The sequence below is a fragment of the Phalacrocorax carbo genome, chromosome 4, assembly GCF_963921805.1.
Source record: "Phalacrocorax carbo chromosome 4, bPhaCar2.1, whole genome shotgun sequence".
Lineage (NCBI taxonomy): Eukaryota > Metazoa > Chordata > Aves > Suliformes > Phalacrocoracidae > Phalacrocorax > Phalacrocorax carbo.
This window is the reverse complement of record NC_087516.1, coordinates 61,058,229-61,082,962: the sequence shown is the minus strand read 5'-3', so window position 1 is coordinate 61,082,962 and position 24,734 is coordinate 61,058,229. Positions and strand designations below refer to the sequence as shown.

Sequence of the window (24,734 nt, the reverse complement as noted above, 5' to 3'; positions counted from 1 at the left end):
ATCTGGCAGATAAGCTTCACCTGCCATCAGCAGGAGTTCAGAAGTGCATGTGGAGAGTGCATGCTCCCAGACGGAGTAAACAAGCACTCGCTAAAGACAGAGACACAGCTGCAGCTGTGTGCAGCACTTGAAGGTCTCTCTGCACTCCCACACCTGGCAAAGTTCCCCTTGCTTCAAATCTAAAGCTGGAGGGTTTCTCTTTTCCAGAGTTGTTTTATTTTAGCAGAGTTTATTTCTCAGTTTATTCTTATTAACACTTTCTGTTGGTGCCTCCTGCAGAGATTAATGGCATTCCAAGGGTATCGGTGACTGAAGTTTTATCTTGTAACTCCTGTTGCATCTAAGATCAGGCATGTATTATTATTTATTTACTTTCTGATATTGTGATGGTGTATCAGCACTCAGCCACATGGTACTTGGTAGGCCACAGTCCCAGTATATTCCTTGTGACCAGCAGCGGTGTTCAGCTCCCTTTTGCAGGGTTGTGGTTTTGGCTATGCATTTCAGACTTGGAACAAAACTGTAAAAATTATATTTCAGCCCACTTATATCCCAGACTGCTTTTGACTTGAAAAAGCAGACAGAGGCTGACCAGAAAATAAGAATGGCCATCATGGTTCAAACCACAGGTCTATTTAGCTGATATTATATCCTCTGATATTTACCTGATACTGCGGTTCTCCATCACATTTCTTAGATTTTTAACACTTGTGTAGAACAGTTTTAGTTTATTTCTTTGCAGCGTGTTTAAACAGCTATTGAGATGTCTTATTGGTTTTCCGTGTCCTATTTGATTATTTCTACTTCCTGAATTGTCCTTCTCTTTAAGGATGTTTGTCTCAGACTTTAATAACATCACCCCTCAATTGCATGCACATAGGCACCTGAAAGCTTTGCCCATTCCTCAGCTGAGAGGTTATTCACAAACTTCTTGATTTTAAGTGTCATCAACATCATTCTCATTCACTGAGCAACCTGACCTAGTGAAAGATGTCTCTGCCCATGGCAGGGGCTGGACCAGATGATCTCTGAATGTCCTCTCCAACCCAAACTGTTTTATAATTCTATGATTCATTCTGTTAAGATTCACACAGTATTTCTTCTATGTGTACAGGCTTCCTTTACTCTGGAAGCGTAAGCAATTAATGAGAAGTTTCAAGCCTGATACCTTATTCCATCTTCTCTGTCAGGAATCTGTTCCAACTTGGTGGAGAAAAACTCATACGTTTATTTGAAAACAGTGAAAATATTTTAATACTAATACCCATAAAGCATCATCATTTTTCAACGCAGGATGGTATTTTCTTGGAAAATGACTCAATGTTTACTTTCAATAATCTGTTTTAAAAAATGGACATGAGGAAAAATATTTAATTTTGGATGGGTTATTTGTTGTACCTGCAAGGATTTGAAATAAAAATTAAAACATAAGCAAACTGGCAGGATACATAAAAACTGACAGCCACCTTTAATTTGACCATACTCAGCTATGAAACCATCTATTAATACTGGATATAAAAAGGATATGTAGTGCTACTAAATAACCATCCAAATGCTTGCTAAAATGACAGCATCGGTGCTGTGCCCAACTGCCAATACCAGTATGCAAAGATGCACAGAAAACCAAGTTCTACCTGTTCTGCTGCTCACACAGCTTGATTTTTTCACTGTATTTATACTAGAATTTCAGTGAACGAATCAGCTGACAATCACCAGAACTGAGGACAGTTTTAAAAGCCCATATGAAGTTTTAAAAGTGACCAAAGGTGCTCTCCAATCACATGATTCCAATTGACCTTAATGTGTGCCCAACCGCTTAAGTATCACAAGAGGCTTTGAAAATTTAATGACTAAGAAGTCTAAGTAGGTAGGTACATTCCAATAGTTATGAGATTGAAGGGGCCAGTCTAATTTTAAGTGTCCTAAAGAACCTTCCATACAAATTCTTTAGTGCGCTGCCTGTTCTGTAGTATATTACACAATCAAATGCCTATTTGTCACAAGGTATTTATGAAGTTTTATGAACTTGAGTGAGAGCAAAGGTGTAACATGATAAAGGCCTATCTTGCTGGGAAATTCGGTGTGTTCGTTGGAATGCAGCCCTGCAAAAGCTATTCCACTGGGGAGCGAGGAGTCTAGGAAATGCAAAACAGAGCTGATGGACAAAGTTTGGAGATAATTAGCAGATTGACTTTCCATGATCAGCTAATTTTGTTATCAGGTAAATTGTTTGCTTCTCATTGTATTTTACCACCCATGCATCTCTAATAACAAATAGCCTTAATAATTACAAGCAATACCTGCTGTGATATGAATAGGATGATATGAACAACAAAATTACTATGATCAATCAGCAGCAGTGTGTTGTTTAAATTTGCAGAAATACATGAAATTCTGGGGACCACTGCAGCACCAATATCCCTTCTATGATCACAAAATGTTACACATTAGCTGAGAAATGTAATGGCACTTATGCAAATAAACTGAGCATGGCTAAATGCATTCTGCCACCTTAACCAGGTGGTAGTTCTGGTATCTATGTAGCAATAAGAAGAGATTGCTAGGAAAGATTCACATATTAGTATGTGTGGGAATGGTGGTTTTGTGTGTTATATATAGAGACTGGCACACATACCAACACACAGATTATATGAAATCTTGCCGAGGTCTTCCCTTGACAAGTAAAGGCTGAACAAATACAGTTGTTCCATGTCTGCAACTGTGCTGGTTTTGACTGGGACGGAGTTATTTTTTTTCATATTAGCTTGTGCAGGGCTATGTTTTGGATTTGTGGTGAACAAAGTGTTGATAACATAGGGATGATTTAGTTACTGCTGAGCAGCGCTTACACAGAGCCAAGGCCTTCTCTGCCCCCCACCCCACCAGTGAGCAGGCTGGGGGTGCACAAGGAGCTGGGAGGGGGCACAGCCGGGACAGCTGACCCCAGCTGACCAAAGGGACATCCCACACCATATGGTGTCATGCTCAGCATACACAGCTGGGGGAGGAAGGAGGAAGGGGGAATGTTCAGAGTGATGGCATTCTGTGTTCCCGTTAAGGGGGACAAACTTAGGAGAACTTGGTGATGGAGCCCTGCTTTCCTGGAGACAGCTGAACACCTGCCTGCCCATGGGAAATAGTGAGTGAATTAATTCCTTGTTTTGCTTTGCTTGTGTGTGTGGCTTTTGCTTTACCTGTTAAACTGTCTTTATCTCAACCCACGAGTTTTCTCACTTTTACGCTTTTGATTCTCTCCCCCGTCCCACCAGAGGGGAGTGAACGAGTGGCTGTATGGGGCTTAGTTGCCGGCTGGGGTTAAACCACAACAGTGACCTTAAACAGCAATGGTCATAAGTGTTGTTCCTCTTGGTTGTGGCAGGTGTGTTTGAGCATTTTCAGGAACGCTTCTGAGAAAACAGGAATAGATAGAGATATCACCATGCTGACAGTTGCAGCCTTTGCTGGACTAAAGTTTGCATACCCTTGCTTCACTGACCTGACAGCAGGAAAGCAGAATGCTGAAATGACTTGAAATTGTTTCTTTCTGTTTTTATTTGGAAGAAAAGGCTGTGGGATTTATTGTACTAACATTGCATTTGAGTGATTCCTGAGCATGAAGGTGGTAAGCAAAGCACGGTAAAGAGAAACCACAGTAAAACTAAGCTGGGCCACAAGACCAGGAAGGAAAATATCTGAAGCTGTTACTTACTGTTTGCCTCCACTGTAATAAACTACAAAGTACTGCAATCTGAATGAGCAGCCCACTTGAAGAATGGCAGCTCTCAGCAGCAAGCCTGGGGCAGGCAAGGCCACAGTGTCTCTTCACATCACCCCATTCAAAAGGCCCTCTTTGGCCACAGACCAAAAGACGCTTTGCTGCTTTGACCTGCTAAATGCCAGCACAATCATCTGGACCTTTTTCTTCAGGGCTAATGCAGAATGACCAGCTCTTGCCAGGCCCCTTCCTGGTACCACCCAGCTGTACTGGCCTGGCACCGTACTGAGCTCCTGAGCCCAGCTGGCTCACAGGGGCCAAATATCACCTTCCACCTGCTGATTCTACCTCTTGCTAAGTCTTTAGGGCACAAATAGAATATTTGCAAAGTGGGAGCAAGGTCTTAAACTAGATTCATGTTTTTATGGGAAGTCAGTGGAAAGAGCAGATCCAGTGTGTCCTGTTCAGTAAAATCTCAGCAGGGTACTGAAATAGATGTTGTTTTAATGGCTCCATACCCATGGATAAATCCCTTTTCTTTGTCAGCTTTCTTCCTCTGAGTATTTTCTCTGATTTAATTTGTAAGCTCTCCAGGGAAGATCTCTGGCCCCATGCTTTACAAAGGCACCTGACCTCTAGTTGCTATGAGGACACAAATAACCATGTAATGACATATAGAATTTGGAAAAGGAACTGTTTGATCATAAGCATCCATTTCTTCTTGTTTTTGTAATACATGAATGCATCTAGCTACAACCATGCTGCTTGCACAAGGAGAACAAGCAGCAGGCTGGCTGAATTGATGTCTCCAGACATTGGCTAAGACCAGCATTGCTAAGGAAAGGGCCTAGCCAAGGGGCAGAACAACACACATTTCCCACAGACTACTACACAAGTAAGACCCAGTCTGACAAAGTCTCTGGCTACATGCTTCCTTTTTAATTATCCATTTGATTGTTCCCATTGGCCTTAAATGCTTAAAATCTGTGAGTATCCATTTTTCCTACATAAAGTAATGTAACTGTCACCCTAGCATCTCCATTGAAGCCCCACAGAGCCTGATGCAGAAGGTTTTTCAGAGCATACCTAATGTCTCCATAGCAGAGAGTATTATATTGCATACCATGCCTGCAGCCATTCCCCTTAAAAAGCATCAGAATTTTGCTTTCCTTGCCCAGGATCTGGTGAACAGGATAGCCCTGTCCATGTGTTGGTTCCTGGGAGCAGTTCATCTTCTGTGACTGTGCCCAGACGTGGAATTCCAGCCCGTGGGACTCTGCACTACACCTTGGGTCACAAATTCACCTGATTGCATTTATATTGAAAAACTATACATAAGTGCCTGAATTCATTGAGGAACAGAATGCTCCTCTCGCCCATGCACCTTTTTTTTTTTTTACCTGAAAAAAAAAAGAACCTCAGGCTCTAGCTATATTCTGATCAGGCAAAACTTGATAAATTTCTTAAGACTCAGCATAGTTTTTCTTAATGAAGATCGATTGTTATTAGTGCTAAACAGAATATTATTTGTCATTTAGAGGTCAATTTATGTCACCAGCAGATTAAGCTTTCAATTTTCCATCTGAAACAGCTTGATGCTGAAAGCAACTGTGGAAATTTTGCCAAGCAAAAAACATCAGAAACTAAGAGCAAGCAAGTATGCAACATTTAGAGGTGGATTTTAATATTTTTGCTACATTGTTTCTCCTTTCCACTTAAAAAAAAAAAAAACCAGAAAAGAGAAATAGAAAAGCCAGCTCTATGCATTTCAATTTTCCATGTAGCCTGCTGCAGAAAGTATAATTAATTTTGATCTTTCTGTGTGGATTTGCATTTAAATTAACGTGCGTGGGCAAGGGAAGGGAAAGGGAATGAGGCTCACCATTTATTTCATTAATAAAAACCATAGAGCAGAATACACAGACACACAAAAAATAGATACTCTGACAAGCCTGGAGCTTGAAGCAATGTTCCCATAAGGGGCTGCCCTTAATCAGTGCGAGGAGGTGCTGCACGCATCGCGCTGCAGCAGGGCACAGCAGTGGGGCTGCAAGTGCCCAGCCGCAGCAGCGTGACACACACTCCGCCTGGCCCGGAGCAGCGTGCCCGCAGGACTGGCTCCCCTCGCGTGGGCTTCGTGCTGCCTTTACCGCCTGTGTGACACACAGTCACTGCACAGAGACATACACTGTTGCTGCAGGGTGGTGGTGGGCATGTTGGTCAGTGAAGCTGGACTCTGCGTAATGGATTCAGGGAGTCTTTTGACCAGGGACCCCCAGGGACTGTGTTCTGTGATCCACACGCTAAAATGGCACTGAGTTTGCTTCGTATCTACAGAATCGTGTTCTGGCTCTGAAATGCCAACCCCAATTAAAAGAGAGATGAATCATTTAAGCCGATTGAGGATCTGTATTCTGGCAGTTATCTTTGTCTTTGATTCTCCTGTCTCTACCAGTTCCAAAAGGGTAACAAAGATAATTGGTGAGATATCAGGGGGATGTGAGAACTCGAGCAGAATTCTCATCCTAAATACAAACTCTCTCAGCGAAACCTTCATACCAAGGGCGACCCAAACATGAGAAACTGCATGTTAAGGAACATACATTTGCCACACTAAATATGTGTTTCAGGGACTAAAAATATCTTTCCTTCTCTGTCTGTCCATATTCTAACATGGGATTTTTAAAAAGGCAGCTTAATGTTTGGTGGTTTATGAAACCAGTTGCTGTCTATCTGAATCCTTAACTGCTCAAATACCTTTTACTGGTGTGGCAGTAGCCAGCCCAGCCAAGGGTTTCATAGGGGGCGAAGCAGAGCATTTAAACAGAGGTATCTGACCGTCCTTGTGGTCTCAGAAAACACAAGCAATAAGATATAAAGGCCAGTTTTAAACTGTTGTCGCTCTTAAAGCCTTTGTTCATGGTCAGCCTGTCCCAGGTTCTGAGAGAACAGAGAGTACTGTGCCTTGCAATGAAGGTGGTATGTGATACGCTGGGTTTCAGAACACTGATAACACAGGTCATTTCCCCCTCACTTCAGAAAGCTCTTGTCTGGACACTACCACAATCAGCACAACTGCGAAGTACATTTAAGTAACAGCTGTCCACGCTGCTGCACCAGGGACTGGCGAGGTAGCTGGTTTACTCCGTGCTGCTTGCATGCTGTCTGAATGCGGTACAGCACCCGTGCACGTTACAGCAGGCAGAAAGTACCCGGTGGTCCAACAATCACAGCTGATACAGCAAAGATACCTCAAAAGCTCGTTTGTGCCTCCACCTCAGATGTACTAGGCAGAGAAGAGTCTTATCCCAGGCTCTAGCTACGTTTCTTTAAAAGCATTCCTTAGTCAATTAGCTAATAAAATATGCTAATGAAGTATAATTTTCTTTCATTATTTGCCTGTCCAGGGAATAGCGCTCCCTCCAGCCTCTAATCTAATCAGGATGCATTCCCCAACTAACCCCTAATAGCAACAGGTTTTTTGTATCTAATGGCCACACCAGTGCCATCGACAATTAACAGAACACATTTGAACTGACATGATTTCTTCCTTAGTGCGAATTAATTTGTTATAAATTCATTGGTAAATTCACCTCACTGAAAATTAATCTCCACTAATAAGAGGGCTAAACTGTATTTTCTCCACAAGCAACAAGGAAAAGGCAGCACAGATCTGCCCTGCTTTGGCAGCAGATTGGACACTAGCATGTGAGCCAGAGGCTCAGTCATGTTCCCATGTCCTTCCTGGGAGAAGTTTATTTGTCCTGGTTTAATTCCTCCGACCCACCACATTAATTAGGTTGAGCAGAGGCTTCAGTGCTTCAGAAGCACTGCCACGAGGCTTGGGAAACTGCTTTTCCCATCCCAGCTCTATGACAGAGGACAAATAATTTTCCCTCTGCATGCTGCCATTCCCCTGCTGTGAGATGAGGCTATAGTACCTTTCCAGTGAACAGAAATGATGTGAGGATTAACTGCAAACATGGCTGATTCCAGGTCGCCTCCTCTGCACGCTGTGAGTGATGCTTTAGCCCACACAGAGAACACAGGACCAGCCATCCCAAGGTCTCCCAGCAGGAAATGAGCCCAGGAAGGCTGTCTGCATGTCAACCACGACACAACCATGTAGAAAGAAGTGTAATGTGCTTAAAACTGATCAGCAAACTGCTTTTCCACAGTTATACAGACACAGCCCATGAGAGACTTGATTATGGTGATATTGCTTGGTGAATATGTTCATTGTCATACCTGAGGGATGACATTTCATCCCAATCTATAGAGAAAAGTCTTCGTGGCCTTTGAACACCTCTACTGATTTTCCTTTGCAAATGCTATAGCCTCAACTCGTCTAGACTGTTTGTGAACTCTGAACTTGTGCTCTAATGGCAGAATATAAGAAAAAATTGCCTTCCTGTTAGTATGTATTTAAACCAGAGCAACATATGTTGTTCAAAGCAAATAAATCACTGGCATGACCTTCTGTTTGTTCTATTTCTGTGCCATTCGGTAACCATTTTTGGATCTGGCCTTATTTGCAGGCAGAATTAGTTGAAAGTTTTCAAAGATATTTTTTCAGAATTCAGAGTTGCTTATGGAGAAAGTGAAGATGTATATTTCAAACCAGAAAAAAATAACCTAGTCTTGTGTTCGGTGACTGGCTTACTGCTTCTTTTTCAGCCTCTGATTTTCCATGTACAGTTCTCTTTTTACTTTTTCTACCATCAGATTTTGTTTCTAACTATGTTTACGGAACAATTTAGACTATAAACTTTCTTACCTTTGAAGTTTTGGTAACTTCTGGTTGGCAGGCTATGAAGTTAAGCTTGCCTGCCTTAAGGAGAAAATCCAGTCTCATTAACAGATGCTAGGCATGACTTAGCTTTCTGAGCTGTAAATCTTGATTGGAAAACATGGTACCTCCTATATTCATTGTGATGGTAAATCAAAAGTATGAGCCATATTACCCAAAAAACAAGTCAAAATGTAAGTGTGCATTGAAAACAGGTTAGTGTCCAGACTGCAGCCTTAAACCCACACCCAATATGTCATCACAACAGTAATAACAAAAGAGGTGAAGGGAAAGTTAAGACTTTCCAAGGTGTGTGCTAAATAATTTAAAAGTTTATCTAAGACCAAATTGGAGCAAAGTATGAAGAGAAAACTTCCTACCCTGGTACAGCCCTCAGATTATTATCCACTATTGATTTTTCAGGTAGGCAGCAAGGAAGTTGCAACTAGAAGTCCCAGGGCAATTAAGAGAGTCTTCAGGGCCTTGGAAGAACTGGTTAAGGGATCAGGAGCACAAGCAGTGTTCTCCTCTCTCCTTCCAGTTGCAGGGAATGATGAGGGAAGAAACAGTAAGAGCCAGCAGATCAATATCTGGCTCTGAGGCTGGTGTCACTGGCAGAATTTTGGGGGTTTTGGTCATGGATCAGCCTACATGATACCAGCTTTGCTGGCGACAGATGGGGTACATCTGTCTCAATGGGGGAAAAGGATCTTTGCACAGGAGTTAGCAGGGCTCATTGAAAGAGCTTTAAACTAGATTTGAAGGGGGGAAGGGATAAAACCAGGCTTGCTAGAGATAAGCCTGAGGGTGGCACACCAATGTTTGAGGGACAGTGTGCTAGCAAGGTCCTTCAGTCTGCCATCTCAGTGGAGGTAGGGGATGGAGATCCATGAGGCAGCAAAGATGCAAGGCCTATTGATGTATTAGAAACTACAGAAGCACCTGAGAATGGTCACATAGGACTAAGGACTTCTTTCCCCAAAAGCTGAAGTGCATCTACACCAATGCATGCAGTGTGGGCAACAAACAGGACCAGCTGGAAGCCATTGTGCAGCAGGAAAGCAATGATGTAGTTGCCGTCATGGAAACATGGTGGGATGACTCACACAACTGGAGTGCAGCGATTGATGGCTAGAAACAATTCAGAAGGGATAGGCAAGGGAGGAGAGGCCCTGGGGTAGCCCTGTATGTTAGGGAGTGTTTGGATTGTCTAGAGCTTAATGATGGTGACAATAGGGTTGAGTGTTTAAGGATAGGAATTGGGGAAGGCCAACAAGGCAGATATCATGGTGAAGATCTGTTACAGACCACCCAACCAGGATGAAGAGGCAGATGAAATATTCTATAAGCAGCTGGGAGACGTCTCACAATCACTAGCCCTTGTTCTCATGGGGGGACTTCAACTTACCAGATGTCTGCTGAAAATACAATGCCGTGGAGAGGAAACAGTCTAGGAGGTTCTTGGGGCACGTGGAAGATAACTTCCTGACAGAGCTGGTGAGTGAGCCGACTAGGGAAAGTGCCCTGCTGGGCCTGTTGTTCATGAACAGAGAAGGACTTGTGCGTGATGTGATGGTTGGAAGATGTCTTGGGCATAGCAATCACAAAATGATAGAGTTTTTGATTCTTGGAGAAGTAAGGAGGGGAGTCAGCGGAACAGTCACCATGGACTTCCAGAGGGCAGACTTTGGGTGTTCAGGAAACTGTTTGACAGAGTCCCTTGGGAGGCAGCCCTGAAGGGCAAAGCAGTCCAGAAGGCTGGGCATTCTTCAGGAAGGAAGCCTTAAGGGCGCAGGAGCAGGCCGTCCCCGTGTGCTGGAAGACAAGCTGGTGCGGAAGAAGACTGGCATGGCTGAACAGAGAGCTTTGGCTGGAACTCAGTAAAAAAAAAAAGAAGGGGGAGGCAACTCAGCAGGACTACAAGGATGTCGTGAGGGTATGCAGGGAGAAAATTAGAAGGGCCAACGCCCAGCTAGAACTTGATCTGGCTACTGCCATAAAAGACAATATAAAATATTTCTATAAATACACTAGATACAAAAGGATGACTAAGAAGAATCTCCATCCTTTAGTGGATGGGAGAAACATAGGGACAAATGATAAGGAAAAGGCTGAGGTACTTAATGCCTTCTTTGCCTCAGTCTTTAATAGTAAGACCAGTTGTTCTCCAGGTACCCAGCCCTGAGCTGAAAGACATGCATGGGGAGCAGAATGAAGCCCCCATAATCCAAGGGGAAATTGTTAATGACCTAGTACACCACTTAGACACACACAAGTCTATGGGGCTGGATGGGACCCACCCAAGGGTACCAAGAGAGCTGGTGAAAGTGCTTACCAAGCCACTTTCCATCATTTATCAGCAGTCCTGGCTAGCCGGGAGCGTCCCAGTTGACTGGAGGTTAGCAAAAGTGACACTCATCTACAAAAAGGGCCAGAAGGAGGACCCAGGGAACTACAGGCCTATCAGTATGACCTCAGTGCTGGGGAAGGTCTTGAGTGCCATCACACAGCATGTACAGGACAATCAGGTGATCAGCCCCAGTCAGCAGCCTTTGACGGTTTCCCACAACATTCTCCTGGAGAAACTGGCTGCTCATGGCTTGGACAAGTGTACTCTTTGCTGGTTAAAAACTGCCTGGATGGCCAGGCCAAAAGGGTTATGGTGAATGGAGTTAAATCCAGTTGGTGGCCAGTTGCAAGTGGGGTTTCCCAGGGCTCAGTTTTGGGGCAAGTTTTGTTTAATATCTTTATCAATGATCTGGATGAGGTGATCAAGTCCACCCTCAGTAAGTTTGCATATGACACCAAATTGGGCAGGAGTGTCGATCTGCTCGAGAGTAGAAAGTCTCTGCAGAGGGATCTGGACAGCATGGGCGGAGGCCAATTGTATGAGGTTTAACAAGGCCGAGTGCCAGGTCCTGCACTTGGGTCACAACAACCCCATGCAATGCCACACGCCTGGGGAGGAGTGGCTGGAGAGCTGCCTGGAGGAAAAGGACCTGGGGGTGCTGGTTGGCAGCTGGCTGAATATGAGCCAGCATGTGCTCAGGTGGCCAAGCAGGCCAACAGCATCCTGGCTTGTATCAGGAACAGTGTGGCCAGCAGGAGCAGGGCAGTGATCGTGCCCCTGTACTCGGCACTGGTGAGGCCGCACCTCGAATACTGTGTTCAGTTTTGTGCCCCTCACTCCAAGAAGGACATTGAGGTGCTGGAGCGTGTCCAGAGAAGGGCAACAAAGCTAGTGAAGGGTCTGAAGAGAAGGTCTGATGAGGAGTGGCTGGGGGAGCTGGGATTGTTTAGCCTGGCGAAGAGGAGGCTGAGGGGAGAACTTATCGCTCTCTACAACTACCTGAAAGGAGGCTGTGGTGAGGTGGGTGTTGGTCTCTTCTCCCAAGTAATTAGCGATAGGATGAGAGGAAAGAGCCTCAATTTGCATCAGGGGAGGTTTAGGTTGGATATTAGGAAGAATGTCTTCACCGAACAGGTTGTCAAGCACAGGAAGAGGCTGTCCAGGGAAGTGGTTGAGTCACCATCCCTGGAGGTATTTAAAAGATGTGTAGGTGGGGGACATTGTTCAGTGGTGGACCTGGCATTGCTAGGTTAATGGTTAGACTTGATAATCTTAAAGGTCTCTTCCAACCCAAATGAGTCTATGATTCAGTGACACTGTATACAGAAACACCAGCCTTTTCCCTGGGCTCAAATGCCTGTAGCTTTATGTGGTAAATCTTGTTTGGATCATACAGCAAATATGGCTATACTTTGCCACATTCAAAGCTCGCCTCATATCAAGGCATCTAGCCAGTACTGAATTCAGTGTGTTTGGACAAAAGCTACTCGGTTCAAAATGGAAAGTTTGTGACAGATCTTCAAAACCTCGAGAACAGTGTCATTTTCTTAGGGATCAGAAATGTTCCTTCAACAAAGGTGCTGCCACACAGTCATCTCAGTGTAAATTAAGACAGTCCTTGGCAACGGTCAATCTAAACCACATGCTGTCAGCTTTCTGCATGGGAATATAGCAACCACTGCTCTTACCTAATGGATACCGGGCTTATCTCCAGGAAAAAATGGATTGCTCTTCTAAAGATGAGACTATTCCAGAAATGTCCCCATCTGCTTTTAGCTAGATACTAAGCTTTACACACTTTCAGAGGCCCCATCTATTTGCATTGGTGTTTGCTTCTTTTCAAATGTTCAAAAACGAGATTAAAATAATTTGAAAGGGAAGGTAGTAGGTTAAACACCCCATAGCCTCAGAGACTGGCTTCTCTTTCCAGGTTTTCTGAGGGTTCTAGAGGTGTCTCTACTTCTGTTTCCCCAGATATGAGATGAGGTGTTTGGGTCCTTCGTTGACAACTTTGAGACTAATTGGTGGGGATAGGAATTAGTTTCAACCAAACATTGGTTGGTAGGCCATGATTGGGAGACTAGAAATAATTAAATGCAAGACTGGAATACAAGGGTAGATGCATAAAGACACCTAAAATCCAGTAGCAGCAACGAGAACCAGACACTGGGCAAGGCCAGCCCACATTTTACATCGGCACAGGTTGTGAATGAGCTGCAGATCCAGTATAACTCGCATATTGATTATTTCAATGGTGAATCTTCTCCAACAGCAAATACATTCAATATGATTGCAATTTGGGGACAATTTAGAAAGAGGCAGAAGTCTCCTCTACTACATTATTTTTATTGTGAATCATTTGTTTAGCTTCTTGTCTTTGATGTATTGCTTTCATTATCTTGGAACAGTGGCAGATATCAAGTTTTGTTTGAAAGATTTATTTTGGTTGTTTTTAGGGTTTCTTTCTCCCCATGCCCAAACAGGAAAATAAATAAATATATAGGCTACAAATATGAGAGAGAGAAAGAGACAGTGTAAACAAATACAAAAAAAGTCACTGTCACTGTGTGACATCCCTCACATTCAGGTCTGAACAGCCTCCCTTGCTCTTGTCCTGCTCACCTGACCCTACCCGCAGAATTGCAGCTACTTGTTATGTTGGCCCTGTGGAAGCTGGGAGCTGCAGAAGAACAGCCAGGGAAGCCATGAGGCAGAGAAGACCTGGAGGAAGCTCTTAACTTCGCAGCTGAAGCTGCTGCCTCTTCTCTGTCCTCTCTAGCAGAGGTGACACCGTGTCTTTTTTTTTCTCATGCTCTCCCTGAGTTTTCCAACTCTTCTGTCATCCAGTGCCTGTCAGCTCTGTTTTACAATAAGTCCCTGCAATGTTTCGTGCAGACTCGTTCCATGCAGCTACTCATAAGAGAAACTGTTGGATCTTTCTGTAAAGCCACCTGCCCAACTCCGCTGTCCAAAAGCCCAGGGATTCCTATGAAAAACCTCACGTAGATTCAGAGCGTGTTTAAAGGCCTGAAGTGCCCTTGACCCTGCCGCAATCAACAGGCATCTGTCTATTAACAGACATGAGATTCTTTTTACAACCATGAAGACCCACTGTGGCTTTTAGTATCCTAAATTCCTTGAATGAACATTAAGCCCACATCCATCTGGTCGTGAACACCGGGTTAACTCTGGAAGTCTATCTGTTTTTCAGACAAAAGTGTAATACCTGCGTTTAAATTAACGTAGGAGCTGTTTAAAAACCCAAACTACTTTGGCATCTTCTATTAACAGTTCAGTAAGATCTCTTTCTTTATTTTACCTGAGACTAGATATTCTTTAGGGCCTGGATTGTTTCTATAGGGCCTTGTACTGTCCTTTTTTCAGTTGAGCCACAGGCACTAATATAAGACACATTGTAACTAATAATAGGCAATTCTGGTAAACAAATTTTGTTGTTTCTCATCTAGATCTGTCAATTAAATCTACTGCAAAGGCACGAAAAGCAAAGAATCTAGCTATGAAATTTCCTTTTCTTAATGAGGCATTTAAATAGCATCTCACATTTGTTCTCTGATTGTTTACATAAGATGTCATTTGTGATGCATTGTTAGAGCCCTGTAAATCTCAGCTGGGAACAATATCCCAGAGAGCAGAGAGGGCCAGTTCTGCTTCAAGCTACATCTCAATAGATTTGCTGCCTTTTCTTTTATTATGTTACTCATCTGAAATGATATCTGTAATCCTGCTAATGAAATGCAACAACATCAGATGTAGCAGCTGCCAAAAAAAAAAGAGAAATAATGTGAATTTCCATTAAGGTTTTTGAGTTGATATTCACTTTTTATATTGCTAGTTTAAATATTGCTGGTTTTTTCTGAAGGTCGTCTTAATTCTATGAGCATTTAATGGAAAGCCTGGCTTTTGTGTTTTAGACACCTCACTCCCTCTGGTTCAATAGGTCATTAGGCATATATTTAAGTCACTCTTTGTCCCAAATGTTTCTTGCGGGATCACAGCCAAAACAGACAAAAGATCCCAAGGTGGATGAAAGGCAGGTTAATTATTCTTATTTTATAGATGAGAAAATGAAGCTCAAAAGGGAGAAAGTGTCTAGCACACAACTCACCCCAGTCAATAGTGTGACTCCCACTCGTTTTGAATCAAGTCTTAAAGACCTAAGTCTTAAACATCACCTTCATTTCAGTGTGAATCAGGAGGCTTCAAAAATTCTAGTTGGCCCTTGGCTTTTATTGTTATCTATAAAAGACCAAAATGCTTTAAAAGTCTGACCCTAAAAGTCTTGCTTAAGATCCTATGTTACTAAGTGCACTGCTTCTAAATCATCTGGGTGAGCAAGACCTCAACCATAGTTTCTTAATTCAGTACATAATGAAAATATCCTTTGTAACCACATGTACATTTCAGAAAGCAAAACTCCAGGGATATCTGATCAGATGTTTTTCAGACTGATATAACGTTTCTTTCTCCACAACTTATAAAGAGATTAAAATTCTCAGCAAAAGTGAACTGCAGGTGCCTCATCTGGTGCTTGCTCTCATTATCAAGTCCAATAGTTGGGAGCAAGAAGTCAGAAATCACCACCCCAGCTAGAATGCCCAAATGCAAGTTCTGGGCTTTAGCAGTGTCAACAAGACACATGAGTCAGGGCTCAAATGGGAGGGTTATGACCACAGCTCGGGATGCAAAACAGTGTCTGTGAAGTGCATGGCACCTTCTGGAGAGCTGCCCAACAGCTACACCGCTGCAACTGCAGCTGGAGTGCTCCATGCATTGTCTCTCCCTTTCAAAAACTGGCCAGAATTTTCTGTAAATTCTGTAAAAAAGGTTTTCTGTTATTCCAACACAGAATGTGGGAGGAAAAAAAAAAAAGGAAAAAGAGAGATTTGGGGGGTCTAAGTATAACATTAATTTTTAGTCACTTTGAAAATTAAAATCATGAGGCTAACTCAGTTTGGCTGCTTCTTTCTTTTAACTGTGTTAGGTTAATGATGCCATTTTCATTTCCTGTCTGGTTATTACAAAAGAAGTGAAAGTATTTCCAGCTTTCACAACCGTGCTTCAATTATTTTGACAGCTAAGCCATAAATTCAAGTTATGCAAATCTGCACCAGCAGACAGACTCTTGTATTTTGTGCTGAGAGGTTTGCACAGATATGCCACAAATAAGCTGAGAGGAGGTCATCCTCCTGACACGTCTTCCTGCACACATCAGAAATGAAGCCTACTGGACGGGCAGGCCTCGTGGCTGAAGCAGCATGCCAAGGCAAGAATTTAGGTCTCTGTTCTGACATGCACACGCTGCAGAGGCAGGAAGCAATTTACTCACACACTAGATCTCTGATTGTGAGCTGGGGAGGAACAGGGTAGCAAATGGTTTGAGTTTTGTGCCAGCAGCTGTTGCTTACTTTGTGCTTAGCCTTGTAAAACACAAAGGAAAGAGTTTAAGAATATACAAGCCTCACTGTGGCAGTAACAAGAAATTCAAGGAGTTTCTAGTAAACTGAGTTGTGTTGACAGGCATAGAGAAGTAAAAAGAACTTAGGATTGTGTCATTTGAGGGATACTGAAAATCACCGTAAACTCGGCTTCTATTGCTATCTGCTGTGTGACTAAACCAAAAATAAATTATAAATATAAGATGAAATAAATATAATCATGTTTCCTCCTAATCTAGTCATTTTCATTTACAAAGTCAGCACAGATGAATGAGCAATTTACCCAGATGAAATCACTGTACTTCTTAGTGCCCATTTGCAATAACTGCCCATCCCTAGTGATTTGCCTTCGTTGTTAATTTCCAATTGAGTTGTTATGAATGCAGAAAGGGAAAAATTTATTGAAAACAATAGTTGGATGTGACTGCCAACCCAATGCACTCTGCAAATCTGCACTGGGGGCGTAACGGTGAGCCTATGAGCTCTGCAGTCAGACAGCCTGCACAGCAGGATATTGCCTGTCCCTTTGAAAACTCATTCGTATATGGATTCGAGCTGTGACTCTGGGATAGCATGAACTACTTAGGATAAAAACACAGAGGAAGGAGTCTGAGATTTATTAAAAGCCATAGACTTTGCAGCTGCCTTTCTGTCCGAGAAGTGCATCCAACACAAGGCGACTCATGGCAGTACCCGGTTATTGCCCTCTTTCCAAAATGTTGGCATTTTCAAAGCCTGATTTCCTAATACAGGGCACAAGAAAGATCCCTCTGGAAGGCTCTATGTCCTAGATATAACTTATTTGGGTCTCTTCAGTTTGTGAGACACATGAAGGGCTTCTGGGTGATTGACAGGCCAAGACTATGAAGTCAGCTTGGGAGAGCCATAAATAGCATAATTCAGCTTCTCTGAGTCCCCAGCAGGTGTATTCATCGGGCACATGAGTCTCTCCAGGCATCAAAATTGACACATTTCATTAACTTTCTTCAACCTGAGAATCCATCTGTAATAGACAGTGTGGAGAAATCAGAGGAACTGCAGGTTCTCAGCAGGACTGTTATCAGACAGTCCTGATTACACAGAGCCGGTAGGCAAGGCACTGGCTTAGCAGTCACCGTTCTCCCTGGTACTGCTCTTAATGACTAATCCCCACAGCATCCTTTCTCACCTCTCTGAGCCTTGCAGTTTAACATCACAGCCAGCCTCTAGAAGGGAATTACATGATGCAGTACGAACAGCCATCCTTTCCAGCAACAGCTCTGCATCCAGCTCTTGTGTTTTAGCACGGGCCTGGCAAAATATGGAGTTCTTCCTTAAGCTTTTGCCTTTGGAATCATACTACTAGCTCTCAGATGTCGTTAAAAACAGGAAAGTTGCAGATTCAGAGAGTGAAAAACAGGAAAGTTGCAGATTCAGAGAATGAAAACCCTTAGTAGACTTTTTGGAAAGGAGAAAAGAAAGAGAACCTCTTCCACTAAAGAATTAGTTTTAGTACCTCATGTGCCTTAAGCTCCTCTCACAAGGCTTGCCTTGTGATTTCTAAGCAATGAGGGATTCTTCCTCTTGCTCTTCACCAGGCCAGTTTGGCTTCCACTGTTCTGTGTTTTGAAGATCTGCTTCAGGGTTTTGGGTAAACAATAACCTGTTGGTTTTAAAATGCTGCTGTCCTTCCAGCTTCCAGAGGTCTCCCATGCAGCTTGGAAAGAATTGTGTGATGTGGTACATCTGCTTATGTTTGTCCTCTGAGATGGTACGGTATCTCCTTGCATTAGGCAACCTTATTCGAGACACTTGGAAATCAGTGGGAGTGTTTGACAGACTCAGTGAAATGGAGTGTTGGAAGGGCGTGCACAGGAGCCTCTGACCTTGCTTTTGTGCAGGGAGTCAGACAGGGTACACTTTGACCGGGCGGTGTGGAGGGTGATGACATCTAAGGGGCTGACAGTTCTCCTATGGGTTCTGGGGTATATCCAGGTCAAGAGCTGTAGTTAAAACCTGGTGGATGAATGCATCCTAACACACTGCCCTACAGCCTGTAAGGCAGTAAAAGAGAGATTGATCCCCACCATGAAGAAAGAATTACACTGTCTTTCTCCTTGACCTCTCTAGAAGAAAGTAACAGAAAATATCTCAGTGGTTTTCCAGGGAACATAGTTCTTAGGATCGCTAGAGAAATACCTGTAAGAATCGGCTGGAAGAACGTATAGCAAACTTCTGAAGTTTCATAGTGTCCAGAAATGATGCTATTTATTCTTGAGTGCCATCTACTGACAATTTCTTTCTTAATTATTTACTTTCATTGACATTGCTTATTTTAAATACGCTATGTAACATCTGTTAGCTTAGATGGGGGCCTGCAATTTTGGAGCTGAAGGAGTTAATGTTTTATTGGGACAGGTGGCAGCCTGTATTGTTCCTTATTCCTTGAGCACCTCATTCCCCTCTGCAGATTGGGATATTTTGTATGGGTTGTTTTCAGTTTGTTCTTCAACTTCCCTTTTTCTTTCCACCTATTTCTACTCCCATCTGCCCTTCTTTCCCTGCCTGCTCCTTCTACCTAGAGTGCAATTTCTGGCCTCCCTAAGCTCACTCTTCTGACTTCAAAGAGTAACTCTAGTTGTGCTGCCTTCTTGTGCAGGAGGTTGCATCCATGAGTTTGTTACAGTATTGCTAAGATCTTATTTCTTCCCCTCCTTTCTGTTCTTCCTCTTCTTTCAAGAGCTTTTTCAGCAACTTTTGTGCAGTAACCTTGAAAATATTTAATGATCACTGACTCCACTATATTACCTGCTCTAGAGGTATTTTTAGTTATGTGGTACTTGAATTACTAGCATTATTGTTACAGTTTTTCATATTCTATCTGTAAGATTTCCTCCCCCACCAGTCCAATACATTTTGCAAAGATAAAAATAAATTAAAGGTGAAGAGTTATGGACAAGGACAAGACCTTGTGAAGTTTAGCCTACAAGGTATTTCCTTCCCCATTGAAAACATAATCTTTACAGATAAAGAAAATGCCACGTACCCAACTCATCAGAAGCAACTGAAAAAAATGGGACAAAAGGATTCCTTTTTATACACTTAGTTTTCGGCTTGGTTTCCCCTCTGCCACCTAGCCAAAGGAATGAGAAAAATAGTAAAGTCTCCTACTGCACAGCACCAATTTGATTGAGGCTTCTTTGACCATACCTTAGACAGTACAGTGTGATGGCCAGTAACAGCCAGGCACTCAGCTGCCACTCAATTTCAGGCAGAAAACACCAAGCAATAAAAATGTAGACATTTGTATGATGCCACTATAGATGTATTTTTGTCCTCAGCATACTTACACTGCAAAGCTCCTTCCCAGCGGATTTTGCTGAGGTCAAAAGTGTAAGTAGGTTTAAAAAGGATTAGACATATTCATGGTGGGCAGGTGTGATGTTTGCTATTAAGCATGACAGCCTGGATCTAACATCTGTTACAGAAAGCCCTTGTAGAGCTGATGGCTGGAAGGCTGCAACAGGGGAAACTGCTGTTCTGTGCTGACCCTGACTGGTGCTGCCAGGGGCAGGGACTTCAGCAAACAGGGGCCGATTCAGTCTGGAGAAAGCCTTTGAATTCCCACGGAAATGGCAGTTTGCCTTAATTGGTTATTCTCCATTGAGAGCTCATAGATCCCCAAATCTCCAGCGATAAAACTAGGATTGGCCCCCTGAACTCAGTGCCGCAGAAAGCACAGGGTTAGGCTTTGCCAGGGTTGTTTCTGCAGAGACAGTTTTGCTGAAGTGAGGTCTGAGGAGTATTTCAGTATTTGTTCCTGGATTTCTAAGTCCATATTCTGCTTTTCATATAAACACAGACCCAGACTAATGTTTGACTAACTTAGAAACTACTGAGCAACAACATGTTATGTGTCACTTGCATCCCATTTCTTATATATTTATGATTAACAGCCTCTTGTGCTGCAATTCATAATTCAGTCTTTTTCCTCCTTTCTTGAGTAAGGCAGCGAAAACTGATCAGTGACAGAGATGATGCTTGTGAAATTGCTGCACAGGGTTCCTCTCACTGAAGGGCTGGCAAGATACCAGCTGAGGAAAAAGCTTAATTGCATGAGTGATCAAAGAAGAATGTATGAAGACAGGGAGACTGTAAGGGGGTGTGCGTAGGAGTGCGTTTTAGCAAGAGATTATAGGGGAACACGCGAGTCTGGCACACACAGAATGACAGAAATGAATGCATGAGCTAGTACAAAAAAGCGTGCTAACCAAAAGCATCCACAGATCAGCTTTAGCCCCTTCTCAGCTCTTGCCTGAAAGAACTGTATTCTGTAAGCTGTCATGCTCCAAACCATATGATGAGAAAAAAAGGAAGGTTTGTTCTTTGCAAGTAGGAAAGGAGGAGGAGGGGGGAACCTCATGAGACAACAACATCCAGGCTGAACTGGAAAAGAGAGATCAAAGCAATGAGCTGGAATGGGAAGAAAGGACATAGGACACTGACATGGTGTATTCCTGGGAGTGGTGGGAAGTGAACTAAAAAATTGAAAACTGAAAAAGCATTGAAGGCACATGCCAGCCCTTCCAGAGTTTCAGTTCACTATTTGTATCATGCGTTGTTGTATTGCTTACTGTCTTCCTTTACACTCAGCTCCACTTACATCACTGGGAGTATTTGAGAAGTAAGGTACCTCTAAATATGAAAACAGGTGACATTAAAATGGCTTACATACAGACTTGTACCATTTTAGCCCAAATCCATTAAAAACCTCATTACAGTTAAATGGGCATAAACCTCTGTGCCAGTGATCATCAATTGATTTAAGCTGCGTCAATATAAATCCAGTTTCAACTGGTTCAAGAGAGTCTAGGCAGAAATGCACTGGATTTCAGAAACTGATGGGAACACATACTCTGACTGAAATATTAAAACTTGTGCTCTCAGTCTTTTCATATTCAGCTGTGGGGGTTTTGAACTTTAACCACTTTGCATTTTACAAGCCCCTATAGGGAGTGAAAGCAAGTAGTTTTGGAGCAGTCAGGTCAAAAGCCTTTTGCTTCATCAAATGAACCTTTGTGCAACCACAGAAGCCTTCAACTTTAGTGTTTTATATAATTTTAAGGATAGAGAGAATCATAATATTTCTTCTACTTACCCTACTCTGAACTCGATATTAGTGTCTGACTAAAGCTTTTTTGCAAAAGGCATCTAGATTTTAGTTGAATATACCCTTTTTTGTAAAAAGAATGAAAACCCATCATCTAAGATGTTTACTCCAAGAGTAAAACATCCTGCCTTTTGGAATTTGAGTTTCTCTGGCCTTCACTTCCACCCCTCAATTCTTGTTACATCTTTTTCTACTCCACTAAATACCTTTGCAGTTCTAAGAAGTCCAGTTCAAGTTAATAGGCCCTGCATTGACCTGTACGTCTCAAATGTCAGTCACACTCAAGGCTACCAGTCCTTCTCATCAACTGCACTTTACTTCGCAGGCAGGAGCAAAAGAAAAATTTCTCAGTCTAGGAGCAAGGGTGGCACAGTTAGGATCTCTACAAACACAGATACAGCAGTAGTTTGGCATGTCAGAACTCAAGGCACACTACTGGGGCCCTCACCACAAGAGGGCCATTGAGGTGCTGGAGCGTGTCCAGAGAAGGGCAACGAAGCTGGGGAAGGGTCCGGAGAGCAGGTCTGATGAGTGGCTGAGGGAACTGGGGTTCTTTAGCCTGGAGAAGAGGAGGCTGAGGGGAGATCTTATCGCTCTCTACAACTACCTGAAAGGAGGCTGTGGCAAGGTGGGGGTCGGTCTCCTTTACCAGGTAACAAATGATAGGATGAGATGAAACAGCTTCAAGTTGCACCAGGAGAGATTTAGATTTGATATCAGGAAAAATTTCTTTACTGAAAGGGTTATCAAGCATTGGAACGGACTGCCCAGGGAAGCAGTTGAGTCACCATCTCTGGACGTATTTAAGAGACATGTAGGTGTGGCACATAGTGACATGGTTTAGTGGTAGACTTAGTGGTGCGAGATTAATAGTAGGACTCGATGACCTTAAAGGTCTTTTCAAATCTGAATAAAAAAAATACACACATATACATCCTGTACATTGCAGGTACTTTTGGCTCCACTCCCCAAAATCCTGACCATCAGTTCTGTGGATAATGGTAAATGCCATCAATCTTTGGTGCTCAGCTACTTTCATTGCTCTTTCTCCCACCTTTCCAACCACCTCATTCTAGTCAAGGCTGGAGGCATGTGGCTAAGAGGAGGCAGAAAGGAAGCATCCAGCAAAACTGCTTTGTTCTGACAGGAAGAAAAGAGGGATTTACAAGTATGATTGTTCTCATCCCTTCTCATGTTCAAGGTCCATATCTTCAGTCTGTATGTGCAAAAATTACCCTCTCCCCCCCTATTTTCTCCCCTCCTCATGGATATGAAAAACACAAAAACTGGTACAAGAAGAAAGGGGCATTACCGTGACCATTAAGGAGCTAGACATGGCTAAGTCAGTTGAGAAGTCTGTCAGATTGCCTGTACATTCCCAAATAAGTAATTTAATCACTCTGCGCTTGAGTTCCCCACTACAGTAGTTATTTGGTCTATATGGTTTGTTTATGGTCAGCTTGAAGCAGTCTAATGTTATCGAAGCTTATCTAGTATAACACTGTGAGGGCAAGTGCAGTTGCTGTCTTGAATTGACACTGTGTAATGTTAAAAAGAGGATAGGTAAGTATTGCCCTTTATGGGCTGGCAGTGATAAATTATGCAGTCCTCTCCTTCCAGCCTCTCACATCTGCGATAGCTACAGTAGAACCTTAGTCCAAACACTGCTCTTAGCACTAGAGCTGTCAAGCCAGTCTCGGCTTTCATGTGATATTTCATGAAAAATAAATTTGACAGTTTATGCAAGCTGAAAGGCCTCTAACCACACCTCCAGCCTGCTAGCCATAGTACTTACATGCTTTGTGAAATTTGTGTTTCACATCAAGAAGGGTAGATGATGGAGGTACCTGGAAAAGAAAACAAAATGCATGCAGATTAATTTTTCTGTCTTCTTCACTCTGTAATCCCTTCTCCCCTTCTCTAACGAAGGGATGATTCAATTTCTCTGCAAGTTCCTTAGGCAATAATGAAGCAAACTGGCAAATTTGCTCTCACATGTTGACTGCCCACATTTGACTTACACATTACCTGGGCCACCTCTGCTTGGCCAATGGAAGGGTTAAATCTCAAGGGTCAAGAGGGAAAGCTTCTGGCCCTGCTTGAGGCAGCAACTGCCCCCAAGATCAAACCAGTGGGACTACTTGAAGGGTTATCTTTAAAGTTATGTTCAAGCATGCTGGGGCCTAGCTCTTAGAGACTTGAAAGGGGCCAGTAGTAAAGGTGGCAGGTTCCGTCGTTTCTGCCTTAAATGAGTTTGCTTCTGCATGCTGTTGTTCATGTACAATGAAGCAATCCAGGTGTCACAGTGTAAGATGGCAGTCTGGAGGCTTTTTAGGCTCTCTTCTATTACCTATATTGATTTCTTAATACACTTGGTACGAAGTGTCTGAGAAACAGGATTTACTAGAGTGAAAGGCTTAGAAGTACCCTGCATTTACAAAGAAAGGCAATGGAACACTTCAGGAAGTAGTATGTTGAGTTGAGATCGAGGTGGCAAGAGACAAGGTCTTAACAAGACCATCCCTTTGCAGTTGACACTGATTTGATATTCTACATTGTTCATTTAAGCACAGAGACTGAGAAGTAAATTGAACTGTGTCTTAACCATGAGCATCTGCTTTGCCTCTAGTGAGAGACCTCATCGCTGCAGTCAGACAGCAGAATGCAGAAAACCACCTTCCCTGGAGACCTCAGGAACTTGCGCAGCATAGGCTAATACCAGTGGTGGCAATACCTAGCAAAATCTTGAGGAGCGGCAGAATTTCTTTGGGCTGAGGTAGAAAAACAGTCATGGCACCATTTTCCTTGGCTGTACACTTATCACCTGGTTCACTCCATTTCCAGCTTCCCTCAATCCAAGCAGAACACAGTAACTAGTGAATTGTAACAATAACCATGCATAAAACTGTAGAGAAGAACGTAAGAAATTCTGCTAGCAGAGATCAGTCAGCACCGTAACACAGGTTGTTTTGCTGAAAAGACTAAGTCTGGAGAAATACTCATGTAAGGAAATAAAATTGCTGACTCAAAAGCAACAGATCAGTGCAGAAAGGGAAGTTTTCCTCTCATATAATTTGATACCCCATGCAAATATACAATATATGTGCTGTTAGTGCTTAGGAGTAAGCCAACTTGCTCCCAGTAATAATACAAACAGGCAGAGACCTCAGTACAGGTTTCAATGGTCTAAAGTTGTAAAATGATACCTGTGCTAAATGGTATGTAAAGCTCAGATTTTTCCTAGCTTTTTCTTTGGGTTTAGAAGAAAACATTTT

The 24,734-nt window shown here is 42.9% G+C and overlaps 1 protein-coding gene and 1 long non-coding RNA gene across 3 annotated transcripts in view; one reads left to right on the top strand and one right to left on the bottom strand.

Annotated features, from left to right (window-relative positions):
• The window catches only part of LOC135313134 (uncharacterized), a 58,448-nt gene that overhangs the window by 4,795 nt on the left and 28,919 nt on the right, over positions 1 to 24,734 (top strand). The window lies entirely within an intron of this gene.
• TECRL (trans-2,3-enoyl-CoA reductase like) overlaps positions 1 to 24,734 on the bottom strand; it is a 73,776-nt gene that overhangs the window by 32,799 nt on the left and 16,243 nt on the right. For both annotated transcript variants that reach the window (XM_064450183.1, XM_064450182.1), the window contains one exon: positions 23,255 to 23,306. In XM_064450183.1, the coding sequence (XP_064306253.1) occupies positions 23,255 to 23,306 (52 nt within the window). The remainder of the gene's footprint in view (positions 1 to 23,254; positions 23,307 to 24,734) is intronic.